This window comes from Triturus cristatus, chromosome 4_2, assembly GCF_964204655.1.
Source record: "Triturus cristatus chromosome 4_2, aTriCri1.1, whole genome shotgun sequence".
In the NCBI taxonomy this organism is placed as follows: domain Eukaryota; kingdom Metazoa; phylum Chordata; class Amphibia; order Caudata; family Salamandridae; genus Triturus; species Triturus cristatus.
In genome coordinates, this window is record NC_140586.1 from 516,981,910 (window position 1) to 517,009,457 (window position 27,548).

At 46.6% G+C, this 27,548-nt stretch overlaps 1 protein-coding gene across 1 annotated transcript in view; it reads right to left on the reverse strand.

Annotated features, from left to right (window-relative positions):
• The window catches only part of SELENOF (selenoprotein F), a 153,461-nt gene that overhangs the window by 14,579 nt on the left and 111,334 nt on the right, over positions 1–27,548 (reverse strand). Inside the window, exon 3 of the mRNA XM_085602125.1 lies at positions 21,420–21,483. Coding sequence (XP_085458251.1) covers positions 21,420–21,483 — 64 coding nt within the window. The remainder of the gene's footprint in view (positions 1–21,419; positions 21,484–27,548) is intronic.

A 27,548-nucleotide genomic window follows, 5' to 3' on the forward strand; every position in this document is an offset into this window, starting at 1 on the left:
TCCTCGTCCTCCATAGAATAACTTTTCTGCTGCCATACACCCATCCCTGTCCCCTCCTCCATGTTAGGCAGTGAGACTACTCCACTCACCAGCACTATCTCGTTAGACAAGTCTATCGCTCTCTTTGTAGGTGTATCTACGTATCTGGGGAATTTACACTTCAACAGTCCCAGATCACATGACAACGTACTAGTAAAATATCATCTAAACATGTTAGCACATCTCATACAGAGTTTTGGTACAACAATTTACCAGAAAAGATAGATGCAGCAAAACCAAAAACTGCACATGCCAGACACATATTTTAAGACGCGTCAATTTCAGATGAGTGGAAATAAAAACTGCACAAATGAATATCTGCAACTCTGAACCAAATTTGCTGTCTCTAACAGAACTAGGCCTGTTCTATTTAATGCTCTTCGCTATTCCGATCAGACGGAAAGTGACAAAAGACATCTTGGGTCCATCATTGTTAGAAGGTGGTTCTGACACTATGGGCCGCCCGGATTTTTCACTTTTTGAGCACCTAATTGTTGAGCTTTTACTGTGGGGGAGCCTCATAGGTTGGGACTCGCCCACAGTGAACTCAGGATGGAAGAAACATGCCAGGGAAAGTCAGTGTGTTTTACTGTGTTTTCACTTTATTATTCCCCTATGGGGATGTGGGGCCCATGGCTAGATTAACTTCAATTAGGCCTACAGATTCCAGACACGCACTTAGCCCAATGTAGCAAATGTGAAAAGAAGTATTCTGCGGAGTCCAAAGTCATATCTGTACTGCTTTTGGGTCATCCAGAACTGTCATATTTCTCTGAGCCAGCCATGACCAGACCCAGGCTAAGGGCTGACCACAGCTGGATGGATTGATAACCTTTCTTCCTCAAGCTAGGGCCTCCTCTCCACGAAGAGAAGATGGGTGGGGCTGCAGGCCAATCCATCAACTGCTGTCGCTGGGTGCCAGGCACCAGGCTGCACCAAGGAGGGAAGGAGTTGGGTTTCAGGGGCCATGTGACCAGAGACACTGGACGCCGCCATTTTGAACAAACCCAGAGGCTGGACAAGAAGGAGGGAGCAGGGGCAGGAAAGTGATGTGTTTGAGAGGACCAACAGGGACTTCCTGCCAGCCCCCTACTCAACTTTTAAAAAGTGCTTGCACAGGAAGGGAAGGTCTCTCTGGGGTGTGGTCTGCTGAGGCTGAAGGTGCTGGAGCCTGGCACAATGGGCAGTTGGAAGGAGAGACCCCCTGACTGCCCCCAGGACCCTATCAGCACCAGAAGAAGAGCCCAGGACTGGTGCACAGAAGCAGGGGCCTCTGCGCAGGGAGAGAGGCCCAGAAGGCGAGCCTGGCGAAAGGCTGGCGCAGGGAGCCAGTGAAGACAGCACACTGCTGAATCTACCCTCTCAGAGACCCAACGGGCAGAGGAGAGTGTTCCCAGTGGCTGGGGCTGGTAAAGAGGAGCGTGAAGCGCCCCATAATGCCTCACCAGGCATTTGGAAATCTGCCGTTTTGGTGCTTTGTGGCCCCCAGAGGAGGGGGGTCACCCTCACGTGTGAAAAAGGGTGCAGGGGGGCTGCAGGAGCACCGCAGTCTCCCCCAGCATAAAGAAGAACAGTCCACCCCTAAGTTTCACGGGGCATCTGAAAGAATAACCCCTCAAGGGCTCAGCCAGCCTTTAACACCTTCTAGGCTGGAACTTATGTTCTACAGCTGAGGGTGTACTATGAAGTGCATCATGGAGTGAAGGGCTGAGTTGGGGATGTCTGGAGAAGGGCATCCCCTGGAGGTGAAGTGGTGTAATTGCACCGAAATGCATTTACTATTGGTTATTTCTTTTTAGGTGGACTGAAAGTCACATGTGTAAAGTGAAGTACCTGTGTAAGGTGATGTTAAGCTAAATGGAGTTATGTTGCTGGACCTTCCTGCTAGGGGGTCTGGCTGTATTTACGTAATCCCATGCTTTTACCTGTGATTCCTTTTAAAGTGAAGAGGCGCACTGCAGGAGAAGTGTAGTTGCCGGGAGTACTTCCTTTGAAGGGACTGTAAGTCACATGTGTAAGGTGATGTTAAGCTAAATGGAGTTATGCTGCTGGACCCTCCTGCTAGGGGGTCTGGCTGTATTTACGTAATCCCATGCTTTTACCTGTGATTCCTTTTAAAGTGAAGAGGCACACTGCAGGAGAAGTGTAGTTGCCAGAAGGGACTGTAAGTCACATGTGTAAGGAGAGGTCATAAGCCAAGTGGGGCTATGTTGCCAGACAGTCCTGCTAGGGTGTCTGGCTGTATATGCGCAATCCTGTGATTTCATCTGTGATGCCCTCATGGGCTGTAATTGCAGTGCATTCAAATGATCAACCAAGGTGATGAGTACTGTCCTTCTAAAGTGTGCGTAAACATGGATTCTTGCTGCCGCGCTTAGGTGAAGACCCCAGACTGCTAGCCCTTAAGATATAGAGGTGCATACTTTATGGTCAGTAGGAGATGCTCAGTCAGGGTCATGTGTCACCAAGGCAGGTTTACCCCTTTTTAATGCTTGTTGAGGTAATGGGGTGGATCGCCACTGGGATGGTGCCAGTGCGCTGGGCCCTCGCTCCAGGTTATGTTCAACTAACTGCATTGGGGGCAAGTTGATGTGCATACATGGGAGTGGTGGTACTAGACCCCACCCCCCCGTGGGAAGGGTGGAGATGTTATGCAATGTCACAAAGTAATTCCAACAGCTTATGTAGATTTGTAAATTGGTGCATAGTATTGAGTGGTGTGTGTGTTTAATAAATGTACTCTTACTTTTATAAAGCAAAGTACAGACTGGACAATCAATTATTGAGTGTTAATATTTGTGCACCTGCAAATGGCGATTACTAGCCCACACCACCTCCCTTGAGTAAGCCTCAGACAGCTCTGCAACGCTACCCTCTGAGAGTCAGGCGCTACAATCGGGCGTTTGGTTCCCAGTGAAGGACAAATGTAGTCATGTTATTTGTGCAGGCCTCACAGATGCTGCCTCGTTTTCCAACAATCATTAGTAAGAAATTGGAAAGACTTGAACCCACAGCCCCCCATTTTAGATTCTGTTCATCACATTTGTTGGGAAAATCTGGCTCAACCTCTCAGACAGAGAAATTAATGCATGCTGCAATTGTGTAGCACGCACTATGAATCTCGTCTTTAGGGACTACCATGTTCAGTTCTTGACTTTAGGTAGCACTTTTATACCAGAGAGGATTTCAATCTGCACTTAAAACTGAAAATATGAGCCATAATCGCAGGTCGCTAAAAAGCGTAATCCACAAAGTGAAGCACGGAGCAAAACATCTACATACCCTTGTTGTACAGCATAAAACTATGGGTTTGGAAATCCTCCTTTGAATAAGAAGGCTCTGCATGTTTATGTTTTGATGGTGTAGCACTGTTTGCATTGCGGTATCCGGGGTAATTTCCACAGATTTTTGTGAATCACTTTGATTTTCAAGTGGAAAGCAACCAACAGCCCATCTAGCCACAACAATAATACGTAGCTGCAATAAACAGTCTTTTGCAGTAAACTAGCCTTCAACAATTACAGATAAGCTACGCATTTTCCCAGCAGCAGAGGCAAACATCGTGAAACTCAACTTGGATAGCCAATTATGGTTTTCCTTAAAATTTGCTTTTGAAATCCAATAAAAGACAAAGTTTGAAACATTCCCCATGCTCTCTTTTAGTTGTAATAGTAACCACAACTAAGTAAACTGGATATGGAGGTGTTTAGAACAATAAGTCATTAGGTTCAGAATTTAGCAGAGTGACACTAAGATTATTTGGCCAGATGTACAATGTATGGAGTAGGAAAAAGTTATTATAAATTGCGCAGACTTTTACCGAATCCATTCCATTTTTGTGAATGACCTATGTACTAATATGTGGTTTGCAAAATGCTGATCCGTAGTGGGTAGCAATTCGACATATCTCATGATTATTAATAAGATAGGCCGTAAATTACGACCCTATATGAATTGCTGCCATCACAGGGACGGTTGCCTGCTGAGGTCAGCAAAACACCATCACCATATCTGTGATTGAAGTTTCCCTTGGGGACTCCTTCCTGTTCGCGAATGCCTTACCATTACCTTTCAGGCGTTGGTAAAACAATGTTATTAGACTGGATTTTAGTTGAAAAACATCAGTACATTCCATTATGGTTCGGCATTTGGAAGGGACGCCCTAAACACGCCCCTTCCAAATACCGAATCAGTATGGTGTCGCAAACCTGAATTGCAATTTGGCAACGGGTTACTGAATCACAATTTGGGTATCTTACATACCAAAATGCCTTTTTGTGGTCTCTGAATCGAGCCATTTGCAAATACAAAAATACTTGGTACATCTGGCCCATAAGGCCTTAAATTATTACAATTTCGTTCATCAAATGCCAGCCACTGTACCCAAAATAATAGAACTGTCTTTTTAAAAGTGACATGCCTCTGAATTTTTTAACAGCATTGTTAGACAGTCTTAGGATGAAATCAGTAAGGCAGCATGTTCATTTTGACTGAAACTACAATGTTTATAGGTTTCACTATTTTCGGAGTAATTTCAATAAACTTCGTAGAACTCTTGCTTAATAGTGAATCATCTGAGATTTTGGGTAACTTTGATTACAAATAAAAAGTGGGTTTTTTTATGTTTAAAAAGAACCCCATTTGCCGGGTCTGCTATTTATTCTACACCGACTTTAAGATGTTCTTCAGGTGGTTGATAAAAATGAAGCTTTGGCAATACACCCCTTCCAAACACACAGATAACCGGTTTAAACACCTATTTATCAAGTGCTTCCTAAACAAAAGTGTATGTTTTCATAGCTTGATGATGTCAACAAGGTACACCATTTTATACCTATTATCTGAAGTCTGATTTGGAGGGAGCCGGCTCAAGGTGTACCAATGAATTTACACCCTCTGGTTTAAATGCCAATCATCTAAGTTGTAAATGTAATGGCAAAATAGTTTGAGATTTCATAAAAGGTAGAAAAAAAGGTTTGCACTTAAAAAAAAAAATTGTGAACTATTTCTCAAGGGGTCATGACCAGAAAGGGAATGGAGTAAATGCAATTATTTGCACTCCTCTAAACTTCAATAAACCACAAGTGTTATTGCATACATGTCCGGAATCTAAGGGATGTGCCATTTGTGTGCGGTGCTGTGAGAATACAAAAACTATAATAGCCAGTGTCCACAAATTACCCCATAACCACCCCTGGCATTTGTGTCACTACCTGCTGCGTTTCCTTTGGCTTCTGATGCGAATTGGTCTCCCATGCTCATCCCCGTGTGATGTCATTGAGACTGGGCAGCAAATTATTTTCTGCTGGCCAGTCCCAGGCCACCTCAGGGCTTTCAAAGAACAGAGTTTCCCTCGATACAGCACTTTCAATTTGGTCGGGTGCATTAGTTATACTGTACGCTCACTGCTCGTAATTTCTTTTTAACTTCCAGGAAGGATTTACGGAGGAGTTGTACCATGACTGAATATACAGTTAATAGAATTACTTTGGTGTCCATGCATCTGATATATGAGAGGCGCTGTGTATGCCTCAGGAAGATGTCTGTCCATGTAATTAAGCACCCGGATAATGATGGGTCTGGGCAGAGCCTTTGGTAGAGGCCTCAGTGCCGGCATCCGGTGGGATCTTTCTAAGATAAAGCATGGGGATAATTCAGTGTCCGGAATCCATGATTGAAACCAGAGCGTTCGTGATTGTTCCGGGGGCATGCCCTCAGGCAAGCCCACCAGTCGCAAGGTGCATTTGCTCGACCTGCCCTCTGCATCCTCCACCCGATGCTCCAGGATAGCCGTCAGCTCCTGCACCCGCTTCCATGTGGGACACCTAGGGTCACTAATCAGAATTCTGGGTTTCCCACTCTGCAGCAGAGGCTGGAGTAAACAGTAACTCAGAATTAGCAGGTTTGCTCTGTTGAGGTTGAACAACATAGCACGATAAGGGGAAACTTTCATAATCAACCAGGACCCATCAAATATATTATGCCAGGTCTAATTCAGAAAACTGTGGTACCTTGAAAAAACGGAGATAACGCTGGCAATGGTGAAAAAAATTAAAGTGTTCTAGTAACACAAGCAAACATAAATGGCAAAGAACCACAGAAAGAATCTCCTATACACCCATTACTGACAGACTGCAGACAGGTCCAAATGGAGAGAGATAATACAAGACTTCTTCAGAATAAAATGGGATTTGTTATGATTGGAGCCGACATCAAGCCCTGGATCAATGAATTAAAATGAAACCTTGTGATCAAGTGTGGATGCCCCGAAGATCATAAGTGGGGCATTAGTCAAACACTCCAGGAGTAGAACGGGGAGCTACAAGGGAAGTATAAAGACCAGGAAAACAGACCACATAGAAAAATTATATGAATCGGGGGTCTGCTGCAAGGTGTGGAGGGACAAGACATCATAACTACGTCTATTAACATAAAACATACTCATTGGGTGTGTGGCCCAGGTATCCGGTAACTATACAACACTAGATCTTCTCATTCAAGCTCACTTTTTTGTTTTTTTTTAAAGAGATAATGGCTTTAGCCCAGAAGAGTGAGCAGACATTCCATGGCCGCATGATACAACTTTTTCAAGTTTTGTCAACAGTCCTTCTGTACACAAAAGATCCCATATGAGCGGGGACACTCCATCTTCATTGTTACACCTTCTGTTAGACACAACAGTGAACAACCCACCTGCCACTAGATTTCAAACACACTGGGAAGAGTGATGGGTTTGGAGACGGGGTGGTGGAAATTGAGCTCCATTGCTCTTTCCACATGCTGAAGCTGATCTGCTTTAACGCAAGGGTTTTAAATGCTTTCATGAAACACTTGGCAATTCTAATTATGCTACATGATTCAAAATGTGACAAGCGTCTTATACAGGAGAAACACTTGCTCAACTGGTTCAAGTGGTTGCCAAGGCAGTTTTAATAGCTGAGTGCAAGGCAAACAGGTAGGGTCGCAAACCTGTTAGCGTAAGTGGTCCAATATGAGGTCTTGAAAGTTGTTGTAAGCTATGTGGGAAAGCAGTGACTTGATCTCTAGAGGGAAGGTCATGTACACTACAGCCAACATACATGCACATAAGATTAATAAATATAAATTTCTAAAAGTATAATAACTGATGTAGTATACGCTGCTGAAGGAGACTGGGGTAGATTTTAATATTGCGATAGATGGCCAAAGGGGATAGGTCTGTGCTTGGACTAGCATGTCATAGGTATGCGAATAGCGGAAGACTTATGCCAGACATAAGCACTTCATTGCAAGTTAATCTCATTGTTCCTGATCACAGCATACATACATACATGGGCCATATCTCCCTTTCGGTTCATGCCCGGTTTATCTGAATGTGGTTGACCCATGGGACAGGAGGTGATAATTAAATGAAAGTCTACTACTGGATATAAAAGAGGCGAAATAAAAAAATGCATTAAAATGTACACGATGGCTACGGACTTGAGTAACGTGGGAGAAGGCACACCCAGCGACTCTCTGAAGACAGTCCTCATAGGATGTCCGATCATAGTATCCTAGAGACTGAACAAGATAAGAGTTGATATACATCAAAGAGTTGAATATCAATTATAAGAAATTGAATAAATCAGCCACAGAACATGCTCCACAAAATTATGGCATACCTAACAATGGTTAGGGCTTAATAAATAAGAGCCTTAGCTAATGGCCTACTGTCAGAGTGAAATACATTTTATTGCACTTAGAAATGTGGCAACATCTATACAAGATATTGGGACTGTTAACACTTTCTATGATAAACTTCATCAAACAGAGGATACCACCAATGATAAAGTGACTTCTTATTTACAGCACACAAGATTACTAACTCTTAAGTCCTAATAAAGAGAATGTTGAGCAGCCAATTTCAGTGGAGACGTAAATGGCGGATTAGTCAAGGTTAAAGATAGAGCAATCTCCCAGCCCAGAAGACTACAGGTCCATATTTTACAAACCTTTCTGTAAGACTCTCACACACATTCTCCAAGGTGTATTAAACTCCTTTACTGTCTATGAAGTGATGGCTCATTCAATGACAGTGACCACGTTTACTCTGATACCCAAACCAGGCGACCATCACAGCCTAAGTAGTCCTGATATGCCTATATTCTTGATGAGTGCAAAAAGAACTATTGATGGACAGAATGCAGAACAATGTCATACATTCACCCCAGTACAGAGATCTGGGCCTAAATCCATTGTTTTTTGCTCACCATGCCATTCCAGTTTGGACCCAGCCATATGCAAATCAGTCCTAACCATGTGCCCAATGGGAACAGTCCAGCCCAAACTGCCGGGTCAGGTCCTCCCTGGACTAGAAACAAGCATCCCTGGACCGGTTTCGGGGTTTCACCCCTCTTCAGCCAGGATAGCTTGATTCCAGTGGCATGGAGAGCACGGGACTCACGTCTGAGCATACCCGTCCCACTCGGGGTGACAAATGCAAAAAGAACTATTGATGGACAGAATGCAGAACAATGTCATACATTCACCCCAGTACAGAGATCTGGGCCTAAATCAATCGTTTTTTTTCTCACCATGCCATTCCAGTTTAGACCCAGACATATGCAAATCAGTCCTAACCATGTGCCCAATGGGAACAGTCCAGCCCGAACTGCCGGGCCAGGTCCTCCCTGGACTGGAAACAAGCATCCCAGGACCGGTTTCGGGGTTTCACCCCTCTTCAGCCAGGATAGCTTGATTCCAGTGGCATGGAGAGAACGGGACTCATGTCTGAGCATACCCGTCCCACTCGGGGTGACAAATGCAAAAAGAGATGCCAGAAACCGGTCCTAGGAAGCTTGTTTTCGGTCCAGGGAAGGCATGGCTTGGCAGTTCGGGCTGGACTGTTCCCATGAGGCACAGGGTCAGACTGATTTGCATATGGCCATGTCTGAACTGGGGTGGCAGAGTGGGCTAAAGAACGGTGATGGATCAAACCCAGATCTGTTGACTGGGTGTGAGTGTTTGATTGGTTCTGATGCTCCGTCCATCACCACCCCCTTTTGTATCGCTATATTCTTGATGAGAGCACAAGCAAACATTTACTCCAGGCTGGGTCCCCTCTTGTCATGTCTGATAAACCAAACCAATCTAGTTTAACACCCAGAAGGAATGGTGGAGAAAAACACAAAAAGGTCTTATATATTGAAGTACACTAAGACCCCAAAAAGAAAGACATTTTTATTTCACTCCATGCTGAAAAGGTGTTTGACCACATTAGCTGCTTGTTTGGATTTTTGAGGCTTTTAGATTTGGTCCCAGATCCTGAAGTTGGTGCCTGACATGGTATAAAGAGCTGAAGGCCATTGTTAGAGCGAATGTATACTCCTTTCCAGTTGTTGGTCATACAAAGGGGTACAAGGCTGTGATGTACCCTATTACCCCACTGCTATTTGTGCTTATCATGGAGTCCTTTATAGCGCAGTTACACAGAAATGAGAACATCTCAGGGGCACGGATCGGAGGAAATGAGTATAAGCTGACAATGTACTGATTTTCAAAGACTAACCCTGCGTAATCGGTCTCTTTCTTAATTGAAGACCTACAGGAAGTTAACCAGCACAAATCACAGATTTTAAAGATCGCCGTCCCTAAAGGAAATATCTATTCAGGCCAGCATGCCTTTTTTAGCGCCAAGTTCGATTGAGCACAAAGATAATGTTTAATGTGATTAAGATATTTAGAGGATATAGAGTGATGTTTTAACTCTCTTGTGAAAATTACAATAAACAGCTTGAACATGTATGATCAGGAAGTAAATTTGAGTGTTATGGAACCTGAAGAGGGAAATACCTTCCACCGAGGCAGTGCACATTGTAGGAGGAATTCCCAAATTCATTGTGATTAAAAAAAAAGTGGACAAGGCAGCAAAGATGTGCCCCTGAATATTTTGGCACAGAAAAGGTAGGGGCAAGCTTGATAATCTGCCTCATGTACAAGCATATGCTTAATGTGCTCATAATTCGGCAGCTAGTGCTAGAGCTGGATGGACAAGATCTCTGAATCTCAAAGTTATGAGAGTGATTTCTTACTACTGATCAACTGGATACAACCAATTAGAGACATGGATAGAATAGGATGTGGTTCAATTGAGACTGCTCAGGATACACAGTTGTATATGTCCCATATTAAGGACATCCAAAGCAGAGATGGGAAATTTAGGAACTCGGCTGTTCCTTAGTGTACCAGCGTTTACAAATTTTATTTGATTGATTTTAAACTAGAATACCCAACAGTACAATTGTGGTACTATCCACAGTACACCATTTAAAGAGCATTACAGCAATTTTAATCATACCAACACCTTGATCCACATAAACCATTTACATGCTAAGAAAAAATACATTCAAAATAATCTTGTACACTATTTGTTTATTATACACTTTTTTAAAGGAGGCCTATTATTCTAGGGATTAATCAATTTTGCCAGCATCTTAGCCCATTACGCTACATCTCCAGTCAGCTATCGTCTTTTTTCGAGACCTTCATGTGCTGTTCGGCCGCTATAGCTCATTCCATTAAATCTTTTTTCCCATTGAATAAACTTTGGGGTACAGGTTTTTACCCAATGGATCATATTACAATTTTATCTATTCTGAATTATCCAGAAAAGGCATTGTTTTGTGGACTTCGTGAGCAGTATGTGCGTTGACTCTTGCAAACTGCACAACACACCATCCCACAATCCTGCAACCTGGGGTAGCTTCATGTAGGAAGTCTGCGCACTATGATCTGCGCCTAATATAGGCAGATGATCTACCAGGGTAGATAAGGGCAAGTTACTAGGTTGTAAGGTAAGTTTTGCATTAGGAAATTAAATTGTATTGATTTAAACCAAGTGTTCCGTGCGTTAGGGAGATTTGTTTAACCTGCTTGCAAGCTTTTTTCAGCCCGAGTCGGTAGCTCTGGACCGTCACCGATCCATTTCCCATCGACTACTTCTTTGTCAATGCCCCTTATCCAACACCAAGCTGCGCAGAGAAATAGGATTATTAGTCTGCTTCCAGCCAGGCTTAGTTCTTGTGTGATTATAATTACTTTGAAGGGTGCGTCTGGGAATGAGATTTCTCTGGCAACGTGAGCCTCCCTAGTGTACAGGAGGAACTGCTTCGGAACCACTTCAGATTCCTCTAGTGCCTGGTCAAATGATAAAAATGTACGAGAACTTACCTTCGGTAATGTCCTATCTGGTAGAGACATGATCTAGTCGCAGATTCATAACCTTCGAACTTCCAGGCATCAAGCTGGATCCGGAGGAATTCTCTTTGTAGTACCCCTGCGTGCCGGTAGGCTGCTTTGGTCTACTCCGCGTGATGTTGTCATAGTGACATCCGCGTCATCAATATAACCGCCACTCCAGCACGCAGACATCAGTACTTTTCACGCCAGAAGCGCGGAGGCATGAAGTGACTGACCATGGCACGTTAAAAAAGGGACTAGGGCCCTGAAGGGGAACAGCCCTTACACTAAAAGACAAGTCTGCAGTGTCGAGGACGACGGGTGGGTTGGTAAGGAATGTGTAGCTTGATCATGTCTCTACCAGATAAAGCACTACCGAAGGTAAGTAACTTGTTCATCTGATAGAGGCATGTAGCCGCAGATTCCTTACCTTTGAACAGATACCCAAGCAATACCTTCCCCGGAGGTGGGACTGCGGAAAGATTTAAACCAGGAAATCCTGCGATTAAGCAGGCACTCCCTGCAAACTTGACTATCCAGGCAACAGTGTCTGGCAAACGTGTACAGAGATGCCCACGTGGAAACTAGGCAGATGCCAGAAACAGGATCATCATACTGGAGGGTTGTGTTGGCTGCTTTTGCCCTGGTGGAACGGGCTCGAAGACCTTCGGGAGGCTGCTTCTTTGCCTAAGCATTACATTTTGATGTAGACGATAACCCATCGTGATGTGGTCCTCTTTTGGACAGCACGCCTCTTCTTTGCTTGCACACATCCTATAAAGAGTTGGTCATCCATCCGGAACTCCTTTGTGCGATCAAGGTAGAAAGATAATGCTATATTTGGGTCCAGACAGTGGAGACACTCCTCTTCCTTTGGAGGATGCGGAGGTGCATAGAAAGTGGAAAGTGGAGCAGAGTGACTGACTGTTCCTGATCAAAGGGAGTTACAACTTTGGGCAAAAAGGATGCCCTAGTTCTAAGTACAACTCTGTCTGGAAAAACTGTCAGGTAAGGAGGCTGTGATGACAGTGCCTGTCCAGAGGACAGTTATGCATTGGCTCAAACGGTGCGCACATCAATAAAGTAATGACCAAATTAAGGTCTCATTGTCGCATAAGAAAAGGAGAAGGAGGAAACAAGTGGGTTAACCTCTTCAAAAATCTCTGCACCAGTGGGGACTTAAAAAGGGAAGGCTGATCTGGCAGAAAAGCCGAGAGGGCCGAAAGGTAGCCCTTCAAAGTACCCATAGCAGAGCCCTGCTGGTTGAGGGAAAGGATAAACAGGAGGATATCTGCCGGGGAGGCAGACAAGGGGTCAATAGACTGTTCTGTACAATATTTACAAAATGTATTCCAGCGGTAGGCGTATACCCACTTCGTTGAGGGACGCCTGGCAGCCAGAATAACCTTGCAGACTTAGGGAGGAAGGTCAAAAGCTGTCAACTGTCGCCGCTCAATCTCCACGCAAGGAGGTGGAGAGTGGACAGATTCCGGTGGAGGACCCTTCCCTGCTGCTGCGACAGATCCTCCCGAAGGGGCAGCCTGATTGGAGGATCGATTTCTCATATCCAGAATTTCAGGATACCAAACTCTCCATGCCCAATTCGGAGCCACGAAAATGACTTGTGCCTGGTCGTTCCTGAACTTCTTGAGCACTCTGGTGGCGGAATGGTATGGACAGAAAGGCATACAGGAGGCCTGAGACCAACTCACAATGAAAAGCGTCGCCTAGCAAGAGCTGCCTTGGAAACTCCGTCTCGCAAAACTACTGACATTGTGCATTCTCTTTGGCAGTGAACAGATCTAACCAAGGCACTCCCCACTGTTGAAAGAGATCTTGTGCCACCTCTGGATGGAGATGCCACTCATGATCCGCAAAGCACCTTCAGCTGAGTGTCTGCTCTGGAGATCAGAGAACTGGCCAGATGTTGACCCACCAAGGAAATGCACTGTTGACAAAGAGTCCACAACCCCACTTTGACTTGTTTGTTGCAATATCACATGGCGGTAGTGTTATGCGTGAACACTTGAACTAGCCTTTCCTTGATGGATGGTAAAAAGGCTGTCAGTGCCAATCGGACTGCCTGAAGCTCCAACAGGTTGATTTGGAGCCTGGCTTCCGCCAGAGACCAGGGTCCGCTGATTTCTACCTCCCCCAGATGGCCGGCCCATCCTAGAAGAGACGCATCCGTCACTACTGTGAGATCTTGGTGGGGAAGGGAGAAGGGTCTGCCTCTGACCCAATCACGGTTTGTCAGCCACCACTGCAGGTCTTTCGCAGTGCCTTCCGAGATTTGAACCAGGTCGGTGAGATCTACATACTGTGGCTGATAGTTGTGGTAAGCAATAGTTCGTGGGTTAGAATGCCCTTTTGAGTCTGTGAAAACCTACTAACTTGGAACGTTGGAAATTTACTTCCGACAATGGCAGACAAACCTTCTGCCAGAGTTGGGAAGCATTATAGATAGCCTCGTATTGCTGAACTTTGAAAACGTGTGTACACATTTTTATACTGGAACCACTGTCAGTAGTGCAGTCAGAGCTTACAATATTTACTTAAGAGCGCTCACCCTAATAATAAAAGCTTTCAATTAATGAACCATGAATACAAGTTTGACCAGCATTAACAAATGGACAAAAATATTACCTTAACTGCAGACCGTGCCCTTCCCTGATCCATAATGTGGTACTGAAAACTGTCAGCCAAAGGGTTTGTGCTGCAGGGGGTTGGGCCTACTTGTCACAAGGACAAAATACACATGAAAACTTGTTGCCCTTGACCCCAAACAATAAGTCTGGGGTGTCTATAGGGATTCCACATCCGACATGGAGGTTCACCATAATCTGAAGGTAGGAGTTGCCTGCTTGGGACGAGCCCGCCTTCAACAACCCGTCGTTGAGATAGGGGAAGACTGGAACCACTGATCTCCGCAGATGGGCTGCGACCACCGCCATCACCTATGTGAACACCCGAGGGGAACTGGTGAGGCCAAAAGGGGAGCACCGCAAACTGAAAATGCTCGTGGCCCTCTGTAAACCGCACGGAGCGACAAAGGGCAGACAGGACGGAGATATGAAAATAGGTGTCCTTCAAGTTTAGCACTATCATCAGTCTCCCAGGTCCAGGGCAGACAGGACCTGAGCTAGGGTGAGTACCTTGAACTTCTCCTTTTTGAGGAAGTAATTGAGGGCTCTGAGGTAGAGGATAGGACGAAGGCCTCAGTCCTTTTGCACCCGAAAATAGCAGGAACAACTACAGCCTATTTCTGGCCCGGGTACACTCTCTATAGCTCCTTTGGCCAAGAAAGTCTTGACTTCCTCATGGAGTAGAGCAAGGTGATCCTCCATCAGCCAATCGTACAATCTCAAAGGGAAGGGGGTAGCCACTTTGGACAATTTGCAACACCCACCTGTCCGAGGTGATGTCTCGCCAGTAGTGAAGAGGAAGGCATATTCTGCCACCAACTGGTTGGGAACAATCCTGGGGGAATCGGACTAGGAAGGTTTTATGGTGGAGGAGAGATTTGCGGTTTGGCTTAACTTCTGGCTTCCCAACCCACGGAGTCGGGGTGAACCGCGTCAACGGCCTTGCAGAGGCTGCTGAACTTGCGAGCCCTCTGGCTGGAATAGGGTTGATGCGCTTGGTAGCACCTTCCGTAGCCACAAAAGTAGCAAAAAGCAGATACAGGCCGGGACATTGTGGTGAGGCCAAAGGACTTGGCCATAGCCTGCTAGTCCTTGAAACTCTCAAGTTGTGGCAACTGTTTTGTCTCTGAAGAGACAGGAGCCAATAAAAAGGCATGTCCGCAAGGTTAGCTTGGACATCCCATGAAAAACCTGATGTCCTTAGCCAGGCGTGGTGATGTACGGCCACTGTTGTGGAAATGGCTCTGCCTAGCGAGTATGTGGTGTCCAAGCCACATTGGATGGCGAACTTTGCTGCATCTCTCCCGCCAGAAATGGCTTGGGAGAGTAAGATCCGGTCCTCATCCGAGACCCTGGGCAGCACCTGCGCAACCGTGTCCCATATTGAATGGGAATAACAGCCCAAATGGCATGCGGTGTTAACAGACCGCAAAGCCAGACTGGCAGAAGAAATATTTTTCTTTCCAAAGCTTTCCAGCCCGGTGGATTCCCTATCCAGAGATGCAGAAGGAAACGCGCCACTGGGAGCCTGAACCATTAAGCTTTGTGGGGTGGGGTGTGCGGTGAAGAAAACTGGGTCGCCTGGTGCAGGGCGATGACAGCGGGCAATCGTCCTATTCACAGGAGCCCCTGTGCTGGGTTTGGATTAGGAACCCAGAAAGACATCCATTAAGGCCTCATTGAAAGGCAGCAAAGGTTCCGAGCTGAAGACACCAGGCTGCAGGCCTTCTGTCAAGACGTTAGTCTTGACTACCAAAATAGGAAGCTGAAGGTCCAAGACCTCTGCAGTCCCACGCACCACCATAGCAAATGATTCCCCCACCTCTGTAGCCAGTCTAGGTGGAGAAAGCATGCCAGAATCTGGGAACGTGTCCAGACCACTAGAATCACCAAGTTCATCACACCAGTCCGTATCTTGTGGTTGGGGGGATTTCTAAGGGATCCTGCTCACCTCCCCCATCCCAATCCTCCTCATCCATTCCCAAACCTTCAGAATAAGGTAGGTTGAACGGTATGGAGCCGTACGGCTCAGTCGGTTCGTTTCTCGGCGTCTGAGGGCGCCCAACTGGCTCAGTTTCGTCGAGAATGAGGATTGGGGTGGAGCCGCGGGTTGGGCACTGGCAACGCCGAGGACCTAGCAGGTGGACAAAGTGACAGGGAATGTCACTCTGCAGGTGCGACGGCCACTGGTCTGGACTCGGGGGCAAGTCCATTTGGAGGAATTGGCGCCGGTCCGTAGCCTAAAGCACGGATTTCATGGGGACTCCATCATCTGAGCCAGCAGAGCCTGAAGGTGCGCCGGCAGGGTCAGGCCACCCAAATATGGCACACATGGCATCATAAAACTCCTTAAGCTGGGCAGGGGTTGCTCCCGGACCCTGGAAGGCAGGAAAACACGGAGCCAACCCAGGCACCCGCTCAGCGGGGCCTGTTGGAGGGACTGTCGGAAGCAGAAGCGAGGAGGCCATATAGGATCTATATTGTGATGTTTATCAAGATACAGACATGTTGGGTGGGGAAGAAACAAAATAATAGTTCTGTGGTATTGCCCGGTACTAGGGAGAACACCTCTCGGACAGGAAGCAACACCTCCTCTAGCTCCTGTTTGAGGGACTCCAGTAATTCAGGGTCGATGCTTTGTACGGCTAGGTTTTCTGGTTTGGCTGTCATTAGTACCCTTTTTCTTTTTTTTTTTTTTTTTTTTTAGAGGTTAATGTGATAAATCTGGGTGTGATTACCAGAGGGATCCATTTCTATCTTATACGTGACCAGTGTTACATTATCTACCACTTTAAAGGGACCCAACCATTGGCTCAATAGGTTATAAGAGTTTGGGCGCAAGAGCAACACCTGGTCGTCTACTTGTAAGGACCTATCTTTGGCGGTTTTGTCATACTGTTTCTTTTGAGCAGTCTGGGATTGCTCTAGATTGGCCCGTACAATGGCTCGTACCTGGTTCATCCGAGTCTTAAGACCGGCCACGTAATCTAACAGGGGTTTGGCAGTATCTGCTTCCTCCTCCCACTCTATCGATATATCCATAAGGGTACACAGCGGTCGTCCGTAAAGCAATTCGAAAGGGGAATACCCCAGGCCTTTTTGGTGTCCGCATCCTATGGCAAACAAAGCCAAGGGTAGCATCTCTTCCCACTTACGTGCTTCTAGGTTGAGCAGTTTTCTCAGGGTAGTTTTTAAGGTGGAGTTGTATCGCTCTACCAGACCATCCGTTTGGGGGTGGTAGGCGGCTGTGCGAATTTGCTTAATGTTTAGTTGCTGACATACCCGTCTCATAAGTTTGGAGGTGAAGGGGGTACCCTGGTTGGTAAGTATTTCCTTTGGGAAGTCTACGTGGGAAATAATATTGATCATGGCTTTGGTCATTTGACTAGTGTTGGGCTGTCTAAGGGCAACAGCTTCGGGGAAACGTGTAGCATAGTCGACCAAGATGTAGTGGCAACCACTACGGGAGGGTAAAAGGGTGCCAAGGATATCCATACCAACCCTAGAGAAGGGGATGTCTATCACAGGTAGGGGTCTCAGGGGTACTCGAGGTGGGGTATAGCGACTAGTTTTTTGACAGATTGCACATTCACGACAGTACTTCCCAACTTGCTGGCAAATGCCTGGCCAATAAAATCATTCTAAGATGGCTTTTTCGGTTTTCTCTTCCCCGAAATGGCCACCCAACAGGTGGCTATGGGTCAGGTACAGGACTTTCTCTCTGAAAGGAAGGGGTACTAGTAGCTGTATAGGCAGGTTAGTCCCCCCCTTTCCTGTACAACAGTCTCTTTTGGGTAAAAAATTGAGGACCTACTTGCAGCGTGTCCTCTTGCTCGGTTGTTTGTCTCCAGGCTTCCTGTAAAGCGTTATCCTCCCGCTGTACTGAGCGGAAGTTCCTGTTGAGTTCCCAAAGAGCAGGAGTGGTATGGGTCAGAAGGGCGGGATTCCAGTTTTTCTTTTCTCTTCTCCTTTGCTGTTTGCTCTTCCTGTCTTTCCCCATATTCCAGCCAGGGTCTGCCACCTGGGAAAACTGAGCCTCTTCTCTCCACTCCGGCCCTTCCTTCCAGGTGTCGTGAAGAAGGGTATGTATACAGGGGTAGTAGGTTGCCAAGACCACGGGTTCAGGTAGGTGAGGGATGAGATCCACTTTCATATTTACAGGGCTTTGGGTCTGTTGAGGTTGTATAGCCACATCAGTCATGGGATAGTCCTTACTGTCCCCATGGATACACTGTATATGGACAACCCCGGTGGCGACTGGCGGTCCCCCTGGAATAACTTGAGGTCTCATCACAGTCTGTGTTCTCATTTAATGGCCACTGACCGGTGAAAATGATGGGGGTCTCCCTCTGGAGAACCATACAGGGCTCCAGTGTATCCAACCTCCATAGGCTTATCCTTTTGTGGACACACACACGCAAGGTGCCCAAATGCACCACAATGAAAGCACTGAGGCCCTAACGGAACAGATGGTCTAGGGGTTGGAGGCATGAGGTTAGGCACCATAGTCACTGTTTCCGGCTTCCGGGGGTAGTGGACTGGTCTAGGAGCTCTCAGGGGGTGATTTCCAGGCGGTTTCCAGTTCCTCTCTTCTTTGCCTTTCTGCAGCTCTTGTGCCCTGAAGAATGCCATCTTGATCTCTACGGCTTTGTCAAACGATAAGTCCGTGTGTTGGCGAATCCATCTCTGAATGGGAGGGTGTAATGAGGTGAGAAACTGTTAGAGGTACATCTTCTCTAATATGAACTCTTTGGAGGACGTTAATGGTTTGAGCCATTGGTCGGCTATGTCTTTTATACAATAGCAAAGGGCTCTGGGGTTTTCTTGTGGTCCTTCCTGTATATGTCGGAGCCTCATCCGATAGGTCTCCTCATCGATATCCATACGTTCAAGTATACACCGTTTGATATCCAGATAGGGGGTGGTTCCCAGGGGATTGGCGGTCTGGTAGGCTAATTGGAGCTCCTCGTGAGAAGGGGTCCCAAGTACTGTCCCCACCTTTCCTCTGGCCACAGGGCAGCTCGGGCCATTCTTTCAAAATTGGAGAGGAAGAAATCCAGGTCTTCTTCTTGTACGTACTTTTGGACTACCACCGAAGGAGATGCTGTGAACCCTCGGGGTTGTCCAAGCACTTCAGCGAGTTTCCCCATAGTGGTCTCTTGGGTTTGGCCCTGTCCTGTAAGGGTCTTGGGCAGGGTTTCCCTCTCGGTTTCTGACGTCTTCAGAAACCGGGCCATAATTTTCTCGAGTCTCTCCTGCCCTTCCGCCATCTTTTTTACTACCATAATGTACAATAGAAAGTACGCCCAAATCCCATTTGTTGCATAAAGAACCAGGTGTAGTCCCAGCCCATGTTTTCATCAGGGGTATCTAGTGAGCGTATAATGAGCGTTAGTCACCTAACATTATGCATTGGGCTCCTGCTATGAATAAATACTGTTTTTATCTTCCTAGACAAGGGCTCATATCACTAGGGGTGGATGAGAAATCTTGTTCCGCTGGCGGAGTTCACAGAGTTTTGCCCATGGAGTTCCGGCAAAACTCTGCCAAATGCTGCATGGTGGATTTTTGTTTCTCATGCGCAGGTTGCCAACGTTAAGTTGGCGAATGAGAACTGGCGTCCCCTAGCACGATTTTCAGGTGCTAGAACATCACCGAGTGAGATTCTCAATGTGGGCCGCTGCAACTGTTCACAGCAAGAATTTACTCTAGCAGCAGCAGCAAAGAAGCAGCGCCCTCTGGCGTAGTTCGTACAATTTTACAGTACAGAACAAGCTCGTGGTGCTAACAAATCAGCACGGGCAGTGGGATGTAGTGAATTCTGCCCGCTCGCGGAACTCGGTGGAATCTAGCAGAGTTTTTATCTAACTCCAAGGAATTCCATGGAGTGAAACCCTGCTAATTCGACCAACCCCTACCTATAACCCACAGGAGTCCATTTGCTAAAGCTTTGCTGTGCAGCTGTACATCTGTATTTAGCAGTAAACAAATGGGTCAGTATGCTGCTGTAACGGATCATGCCATTACATTTGCCACGATAGAAAAGTGAACGTTCCTGCTATGTTCATGATTGTTACTTTTTTCTGCAGGCTAGGTTCAAATAGCAGCATTCCCTTTCAGGTCATGGGCTATTGGCTCAGATAAGCTAGAAGGTTGCAGAACAACTATGAAGAGAGTGACACCTCACCTCACATGGCGCCTTCCTCCTGTGTAAGTTTGTAGGGCGTTTGTCTCCCCCCCCCCCCCCTCTAATGATCTCCTCTCAGTAGCAAGTAAGGTGCACTCCATCAAAATTGCAGGACCTACTACATCCAAATCACTGCCAAATTAGAGCAGTTCTTTTTTGGTGGCGCCGTGTCCCAGATCTCAACCAAGGTCCATACATCCTCAGGCTGTCAAAGTTGCTCTTCCCATGCGCTATACCTTGAAGGATGCTGGAGAAGAGTAGCATGTATTTGAGGTTTAATGCCTATAGCGTTTGTTTCACTTCCAGGAATGATTTTCTTTAATACTACACATTCTTCATATCATCCCGGTAGATATCAATCTTTAAGCTGTCATACTGAACAGCATAAGCATGCCTCACTGCTTTTAATATACAGTTGCCTATCCCTGTAGGACCAAATAGCTTAGTGCACCCTCGTTGAGGAGTTCGGGGGCCCCTGCTGTGGGAGACACAGGTCATCAGATTTCCTAGAGCAGCAAGAACACGAGCCCTCAGTTTGCACCAGTCCGGAGCAGGGTGCTCAAGTGGATCCACATCAGACCAGCGCCTCTGCCCTGCAGGGCACTGGCCCAGGTCCACTGCCTCCCGTTTTACAGACATTAAAAACCACTGCTAAACCCATGCAGCACTGTTTCTCCATTAAGAGCATACCTGAAAGCCAGGGTCCCGCCACAGACTTCAGGGGGCAATCGAAATCAATTTCAACACATGAGAGCAGGTCTCCCCTGGTTATTGACTCTCTGGGGGTGAAGTCCATGGCTAGGCTGACCAATCGCTGCACCAATGGAGAAGCTGCAGACTGGGCCAGGCCCATCAGCGGCCAAAGCCTTCCCAGGTCCAGTATACACATGGGTACAGGGGTCTTTAGCTCTCCAGTGCCACAGAGGGGTGGGGGGGGGGCTGGAGGGGAGCCACAGGCCATAGAGTTTGTTCGCACTCCAACGGCATATACAGCTTAGCCGTAGCCTCAGGTAACACTGCTGATCCTCTAGACATGCCAGCCTACAGCAAGTTCAGGGTGGAGGTGCTACCCCCTCTCCCTCAGCCCCAGTTCCCAGACACATGTGATCTTCCACAAACAGCTGCAACAAAAAAGCAGGACAGCTATGGTCAATTATGTAGAGGGCTTGCAGGCAATTTTACAGGGTTTCAGGCAGGAATGTGCAGAATTTGACCAGGAGAAGCGGGGTGGGGGGGGGGGGGGGGAAGAGAGCCTCCCACCATGTCTCGACAGCCACCATCTTGCCAAGCAATGCCCCCACCAGTCGTAGTGTTAAGTACCATTACAAACTGTGACACTGAATACTGACCTTGGACTTGAGGGAACCTCCCTAATTTTCATCCACATACTTCAAGAATAGCCCCTGCGTAAAGCTGTAAGAGAATAAAACAATATTTATTATGGAACGAACAAAAAAGCTTTTCTATAACATACGTATATATTGATGGCTTATTCCACAATATAAGTGATCAAGTCTGAACTGTTCTTAGCTGAAAGTCATTTTACAGTTAACATCTAGGCACTAAAAAGAGTCAAACACAGATCAATATAGGATTTTGAAGGGGCCTTAAATTAGTCCTTATGTTTGGAAGTGGGCAACAAATTAGTCCTATGATAAAAAGCATTTATTTGATTTTTACTAAAATATTTATGTTTGTGTGATGTGAGAATAACAAAATGTAGAATTATAGATAGAGAGGAATTAAAGCACAACTTGCTTCACTAAAAACACTAAAACTACAATGGAGTTGAGGTTGACTAATATGGTCATATAGTTGTATTTATATAGTCTTGAATACCTCTGATGAGGTGTTTAAGCACTTTACGCTGATCAGCACACTACTCCAAAACCAGGGTTAGTGGCTAATCTAGTTGTTATTGTTGGCTGCTGGGCTTTTCATGTGCTCTCAAAGAAACTATTCAGTGCATGTGCTCCAGTTTCTTAGAGGAAGTAATAGGGGTTAGTGTGATCATTAGTGGGGCTTATGCGAGTTCATGCATATTATTGCTGCGATTAATAGACAGGTTAAAGGTAAACAGGTACTGTTAGAGTGAAAGGGTGTGGTTTATTAACAGAATATTTACAATGAAAACTAAAAGGTAATAAAATTTACAGGTTACGGTTCTACCTTCAACTCATGCCACAACCCTGTGGTGCTCAATCAAATTCACCTTCCAGCTCTGTTATGTACTGAGAAAGATGATCATATTTGTTGTAGAGAATCAACGGTTAGGTTTATAAATTTACAAAAGGATGCATACTGGTATGGCTAAGTTACTTGTCATTGTGGAGCACTAGTAAATGGGAGTTGGGTGAATGCATGACGGGTGTGTTGGCATACAATTGTGGATTTATAAGTTCCGGATATGTGCGAACAACAGGATAGTTGTGTGGGCATTTGATTGTGGCTGTATGGACATATGATGGTAGATGTGAGCATACAAATCGTGGCTTTGTGGTTTTCTGATCTGTGGTATGGGGCCTACGGTGTGTGTATAAATGTGGCTTTGAGATTTTCCGATGGGTTGAGGGCGTGTATTGCTGGTTGTGCAGACTTGTGATGGTGAGAGTATGGTCACCTAATGGTGGGTGACTGTAGGATTGTGTGGTGAGTTGCGTTCAACATTGTATACACCACTCCTCACCAGTAATTTACAAATGTAGCGGATGGTAAGCTCACCTCCTCGGCCTCCAGGCAAGGCTGAGACCCAACCCCTCCCACCACTGCCCTTCAGCAAAGAAGAGAGGAGCTTTAATTAGCTCTCCTGGGTATGGGAGAAAAATAGATTGGATAGACCTATTAAAAGTGGGCAATCTTAATACTGCAGCTTTGGCTGCATGGTCATGCTGCTTTTATTGCTACTTTATTTATTAATTTTCTTCCCAAAGCTTTCTATCATTGAGAATAAACACTTGTGAGTTTACGGTGCACCTGAATGGAGTGTTGCGCATGCGCACTGGGGTCCTATTGTCACCTCATGCACAGATTGGCGCTTGGAAAAATAGACATACTTTGACATGGACAATACACGCTAACATTGCCTTTTTTCCCCAAAATGTCTAAACGGATTTTCACTAATCCAAAAAAGGCACCAAATGACGTTAAGGCTTCTGGGCCATGAAAATGCAATCACTATCCAATTACCGGTTTTTAAGTTAAGCACGCTACATTTCCTATAGAAAACCCTTTTAATCATTTCTCTTTTCAACTCAACCCTGGCAGGTCAGGAGGTGGTTGATGCAGGATGATCCCTGGTTGTGGAGGGCTTTGTAGGCGTTAGTTAGCACCTTGAACTGGCATCTCTTCTGGATGGGGAGCCAGTGGAAGCCTCTGAAATGAGGGGTGATGCTGGTCCGTTTGGGGAGGTTAATGATGAGTCTGGCTGCAGGATTCTGTATGGTCCGAAGACGCTTGAGGAGTTTGGGGGTTGTGGTGCCGGTGTAGAGTGCGTTTCCAGAGTCAAGTCGGCTGATGACGCAAGCTTGTGTAACCGTTTTCCTGGTGTGGATGGGGATCCACCTGAAGAGCTTTCGAAGCATGAGGAGGGTGTAAGAAGTAGGAGAATACTGCATTGACCTGGCGCTTTGTGGTGAGTTTGCTGTACAGGATGATGAGAAAGTTTTGGGGGTGGTCCGTGGGGGTAGGTGTGGGTCCAATTTCGGGGGCGGGGCAGCAGGTGTCTTACCACGGTGAGGTGCTCTTCCGGAAGATAAGCACTTCCGTCTTGTCCATATTGCGCTTCAGGAAGTTGGACCTCATCCAGTCGGAGACTCTTTTGATGGGGTTTCGAAAGTTGGATCTGGTGGTGGTGGAGTCTTCCATGAGAGAGTGAATTGGGTGTCGTTGGTGTAGGAGATGATGTTGAGTACATTAGTGCGGACGATGTCAGCTAGAGGTGTTGTGCAGCTGTTGAACAAGGTGGGACTGAGGGAGGAACCTTGGGGGACGCCGCAGACGAGGATCTTGGGGATGGAGGTAAAGGGCAGTAGGCCGATTGTCTGGGCGCATCCTGTGAGGAAGGAGGTGATCCATTTGAGGGAGTCTCCCTGCATGCTGATGTGGTTGAGTCTTTTGATGAGGGTGTGGTAGGATATAGCGTTGAACGCCGCTGAGATGCCATGGAGGATTAAGGCTGCTGGCTCACCTCTGTCATGGAGGGTTTTGGCAGGGAGCATTGTCAGTTGCGGCGATCTGGGCAGTCATTTGCCATCCTCTTTCCAGTCACTTGCATTCGCATTTGAAGGATCAGAGTTCTGGGGTGAAGCAGCTGGCGTGTTTGGTGGATCTGTTGGTGCTGGCCAGCTTCATGAGGGTGACTATGTCGATGCAGTTGGAGATCGGGTCAGAGAAACTATAAACTGAAAGCTCCAGGTTGCTGTTGGTTTTGGGCTTGGTGGTGTAGAGGGCGGTTGTCCACTGGGTCTCTGTAACTTTGTTCCATCTTCAGTGGGAGCAGCTGAGGAGTGTGGTGGTGGAGCACAGAAAGCCTGCAACGGAGAAATGGACGATGCTGTGGTTGGTCCAGGTTAGCTCGGTGACATGGCTGAGATGATAGGGTCCAGTGTGTGCCCTGCACTGTGTGTGGGGCAGGTGACCAGCTGTGTGAGGCCAATGTTACTCATGCTTTCCAGGAGGTAGGTGGAGTTGGCATCTTAAGGTTCATTGAGGTGGAAATTGAAGTTGCAGAGGAAGATATAGTGCTTGGAGTTGATTGCTAAAGCAGAGCTGAAAGCGGAAATTACGTTGCAGAAGCCGGGGCGGGTTCCCAGGGGTCTGTAGGCGAGGGTTTCTCTGATGTTTGTCTTAGCATTGGTTTGAAGTTGGAAGTTGAGGTGTTTCATGATTGATGTGGTGTCATCTTCGGTGGTGGTGCATAGGAGGGTTTCCTTGTGGATGAAGGCGAGGTCTCCTCCGTGCTTGTTTGTGCGGTCTTTGTGTATTATCTTGTAGCCGTGGGGCATTGCGGTCACGATGTCAGGGGTTGAAGAAAGGTTGAACCAGGTCTCGGTGATCACTTCGGAGGTGAGGGAGGTGTCCCAGGTTTCTGTGCCATGTTGGCAGAGGGAACAGGCATTGCGCAGCATGTACTGGAGCTGTTCCGGGGTTTCGGATATCTGCTGGGTTGGTGTGGCAAGGGTTCCTGTGTGGCATATGAAGCGGTAGGTGAAGGTTCCTTCTGTTGATCTTGGGGAAGAGATGCAGTAGTTGCTGTTGCGGCGTCCGAGTGCCAGGACCAGGAGCTTTGTGATGAAGTATTGGACGGTGGCCGAAGGGTCAGGCGCCTTGGTGCTAGGCGCGGCCAATGCAGATGGGTTTGCCTTTGGCATGCTGTGGGGCCACACTGTGTCCTCCATTAAGTTGGTCCTAGGAGGGGGGCAGGGCACTGGAGGGCGGGGAATGGGAATTGAGCGGCGGGACAAACGGCGCGAAAGAACAAATAATAACAAACAGCAACAATCATACAGCGGCACGTATCACTAGGGAAAAAGTACTGAAAAATAGTGAAAGGCTAGGCTGACTAAACAAGAATGAAGGCGGCTAGCTAGACTAGCAGATTTACCTAAACAGTGAGGTATAGGCGAACTATAAGAAACATGGGGAATGAGCTAACACAGATATTACACAGGGGCTACAAGGCTCCACAAACAGGATGGGAGTAGTGGTGAGTGCAGGACATTGGCGGCTCACAACCGGCAGCAGAGGAGACCTGTAGGCAGCAAGGGGGAGCTGGTGCGAGGACCCCCTCATTGGTGTCGCACTGCAGACTCCATAAAGTAGGTCCTAGAGGGGGGGGGGGCAGGTGCTGGGTGGCAGGAATCGAGCAGCAGGGCAGGCGGCACGAAACAACAAATAATAACAAACAGCAACAATTACACAGCGGAACGTATTACTGGGGCTAAAACAGTGTAAAACAGTGAAAGACCATAGGCTGACTAAACCGGAATGAAGAAGGTTAGCTAGACTGGCACAGTTACTTAAACAGTGAGGCATGGGCGGACTATGAGAAACAGTGGGTATGGCCGAACCATATAGATATTACACTGGGGCTACAATGGTGCACATACCGGGTGAGAGCAGCACTTAGCACGGGACGTCGGCGACTCACAAGCAGCAGCAGAGGGGAACTGTAGGCAGCGATGGGAAGCTGGTGCAAGGACCTGCTCCAGGTGAGGCCAGAGGAAGAGCAAATAAAGGACAGCACACAACTGACAATGCATGGAGCAGGGCGAAGTAGTTAATGCAGACCCTTGTTAGTACATCTGGGGACTTAGAGGCCACCTAATACTGGCAAGCTGAGCAGAATGGTATTAATGCCACAGAAAGTGAAAGCCATGCTGGACAAGGAAACCATAAAGTCAGACAGTCTGCTGCTACATCATCGATACTGTGTTGTTGCATCTAAATTACCTTTTTAAACAGTTATTATTGGTTATTGTTGAAGCAGCACAGTACGTCAACTCTGCATAAGAGAGCCACCGGTCGCTACTTTTTTAAGTACATACTTTTGCACAAGAGTACAGTATGGGCAGGTAAAAAAATATGCTGCAGAATAAACTAGGGACCACCCAAGACCTTTACTGACTCCCGGTGCTCTTGGGAGAACTATAAGCTCTTTTCTAGCAAAATAAACTGAAACACCCTCCACATGTCAATGCAATCCTAATGAAAAGGGCCACAATGAAACAAAGTGAAAGTTAATACCAATACCTCCGTGAGCGATTTATTTCATCCTTAAAAAGTAGTCAGGGATACAGCTAAAATGATTTTGTAATCACAAATAAGTATTAATGCAATTTAAGAAAAATATACTTTGAGCTTCATTGCGGAAGTCCAATAACACAAGGCAGAACTGAGTGGCTGTGGTGCACTATGCAGGCGCTGAGAACAGGTGGTTCATAGTTCACAGCCTCTACGTGCCCGGGCTTTACTCAGAAATCCTTTAAAAGCATTCCTCTGTGTGTATCGATATATACACTTCAGTAAGTATACTCAGCTGCCAATAAAATCAAGACCCAAGTGCGGCAATAAAAACTGTCTTCAAATGAGCATGGCGTGCCAATTCCAAAATATTGTAACAGTCGTCATTAATATGAACGGTAGTCTATCCCACAAGGCATTCGAAAATGAATTACCAATTGGTTTAGTCTCACACTGGGGACGGATAGTAATGACACTTATGTTTCCTTTAGGCCAGGCTAGGAAATGTTTGTGTAATACAAGTGAAAGAATAACGGCCCATTTTTGCTGGCTCGCTACAATAAGCTATAGCGGTCTGTCAAAGACAGTACTGTAACCATTACTTTAACATATATTCAGAGTGGGATTTAGGTCTGCCCCTTGTTCATGTTTCAATAGTTTTGTTTACAATTTCAATTCCCTGCTCCCGATTCAATGGTTTTACTTCATGCTCCTGCGTTTGTCCAAACATGGAGCAC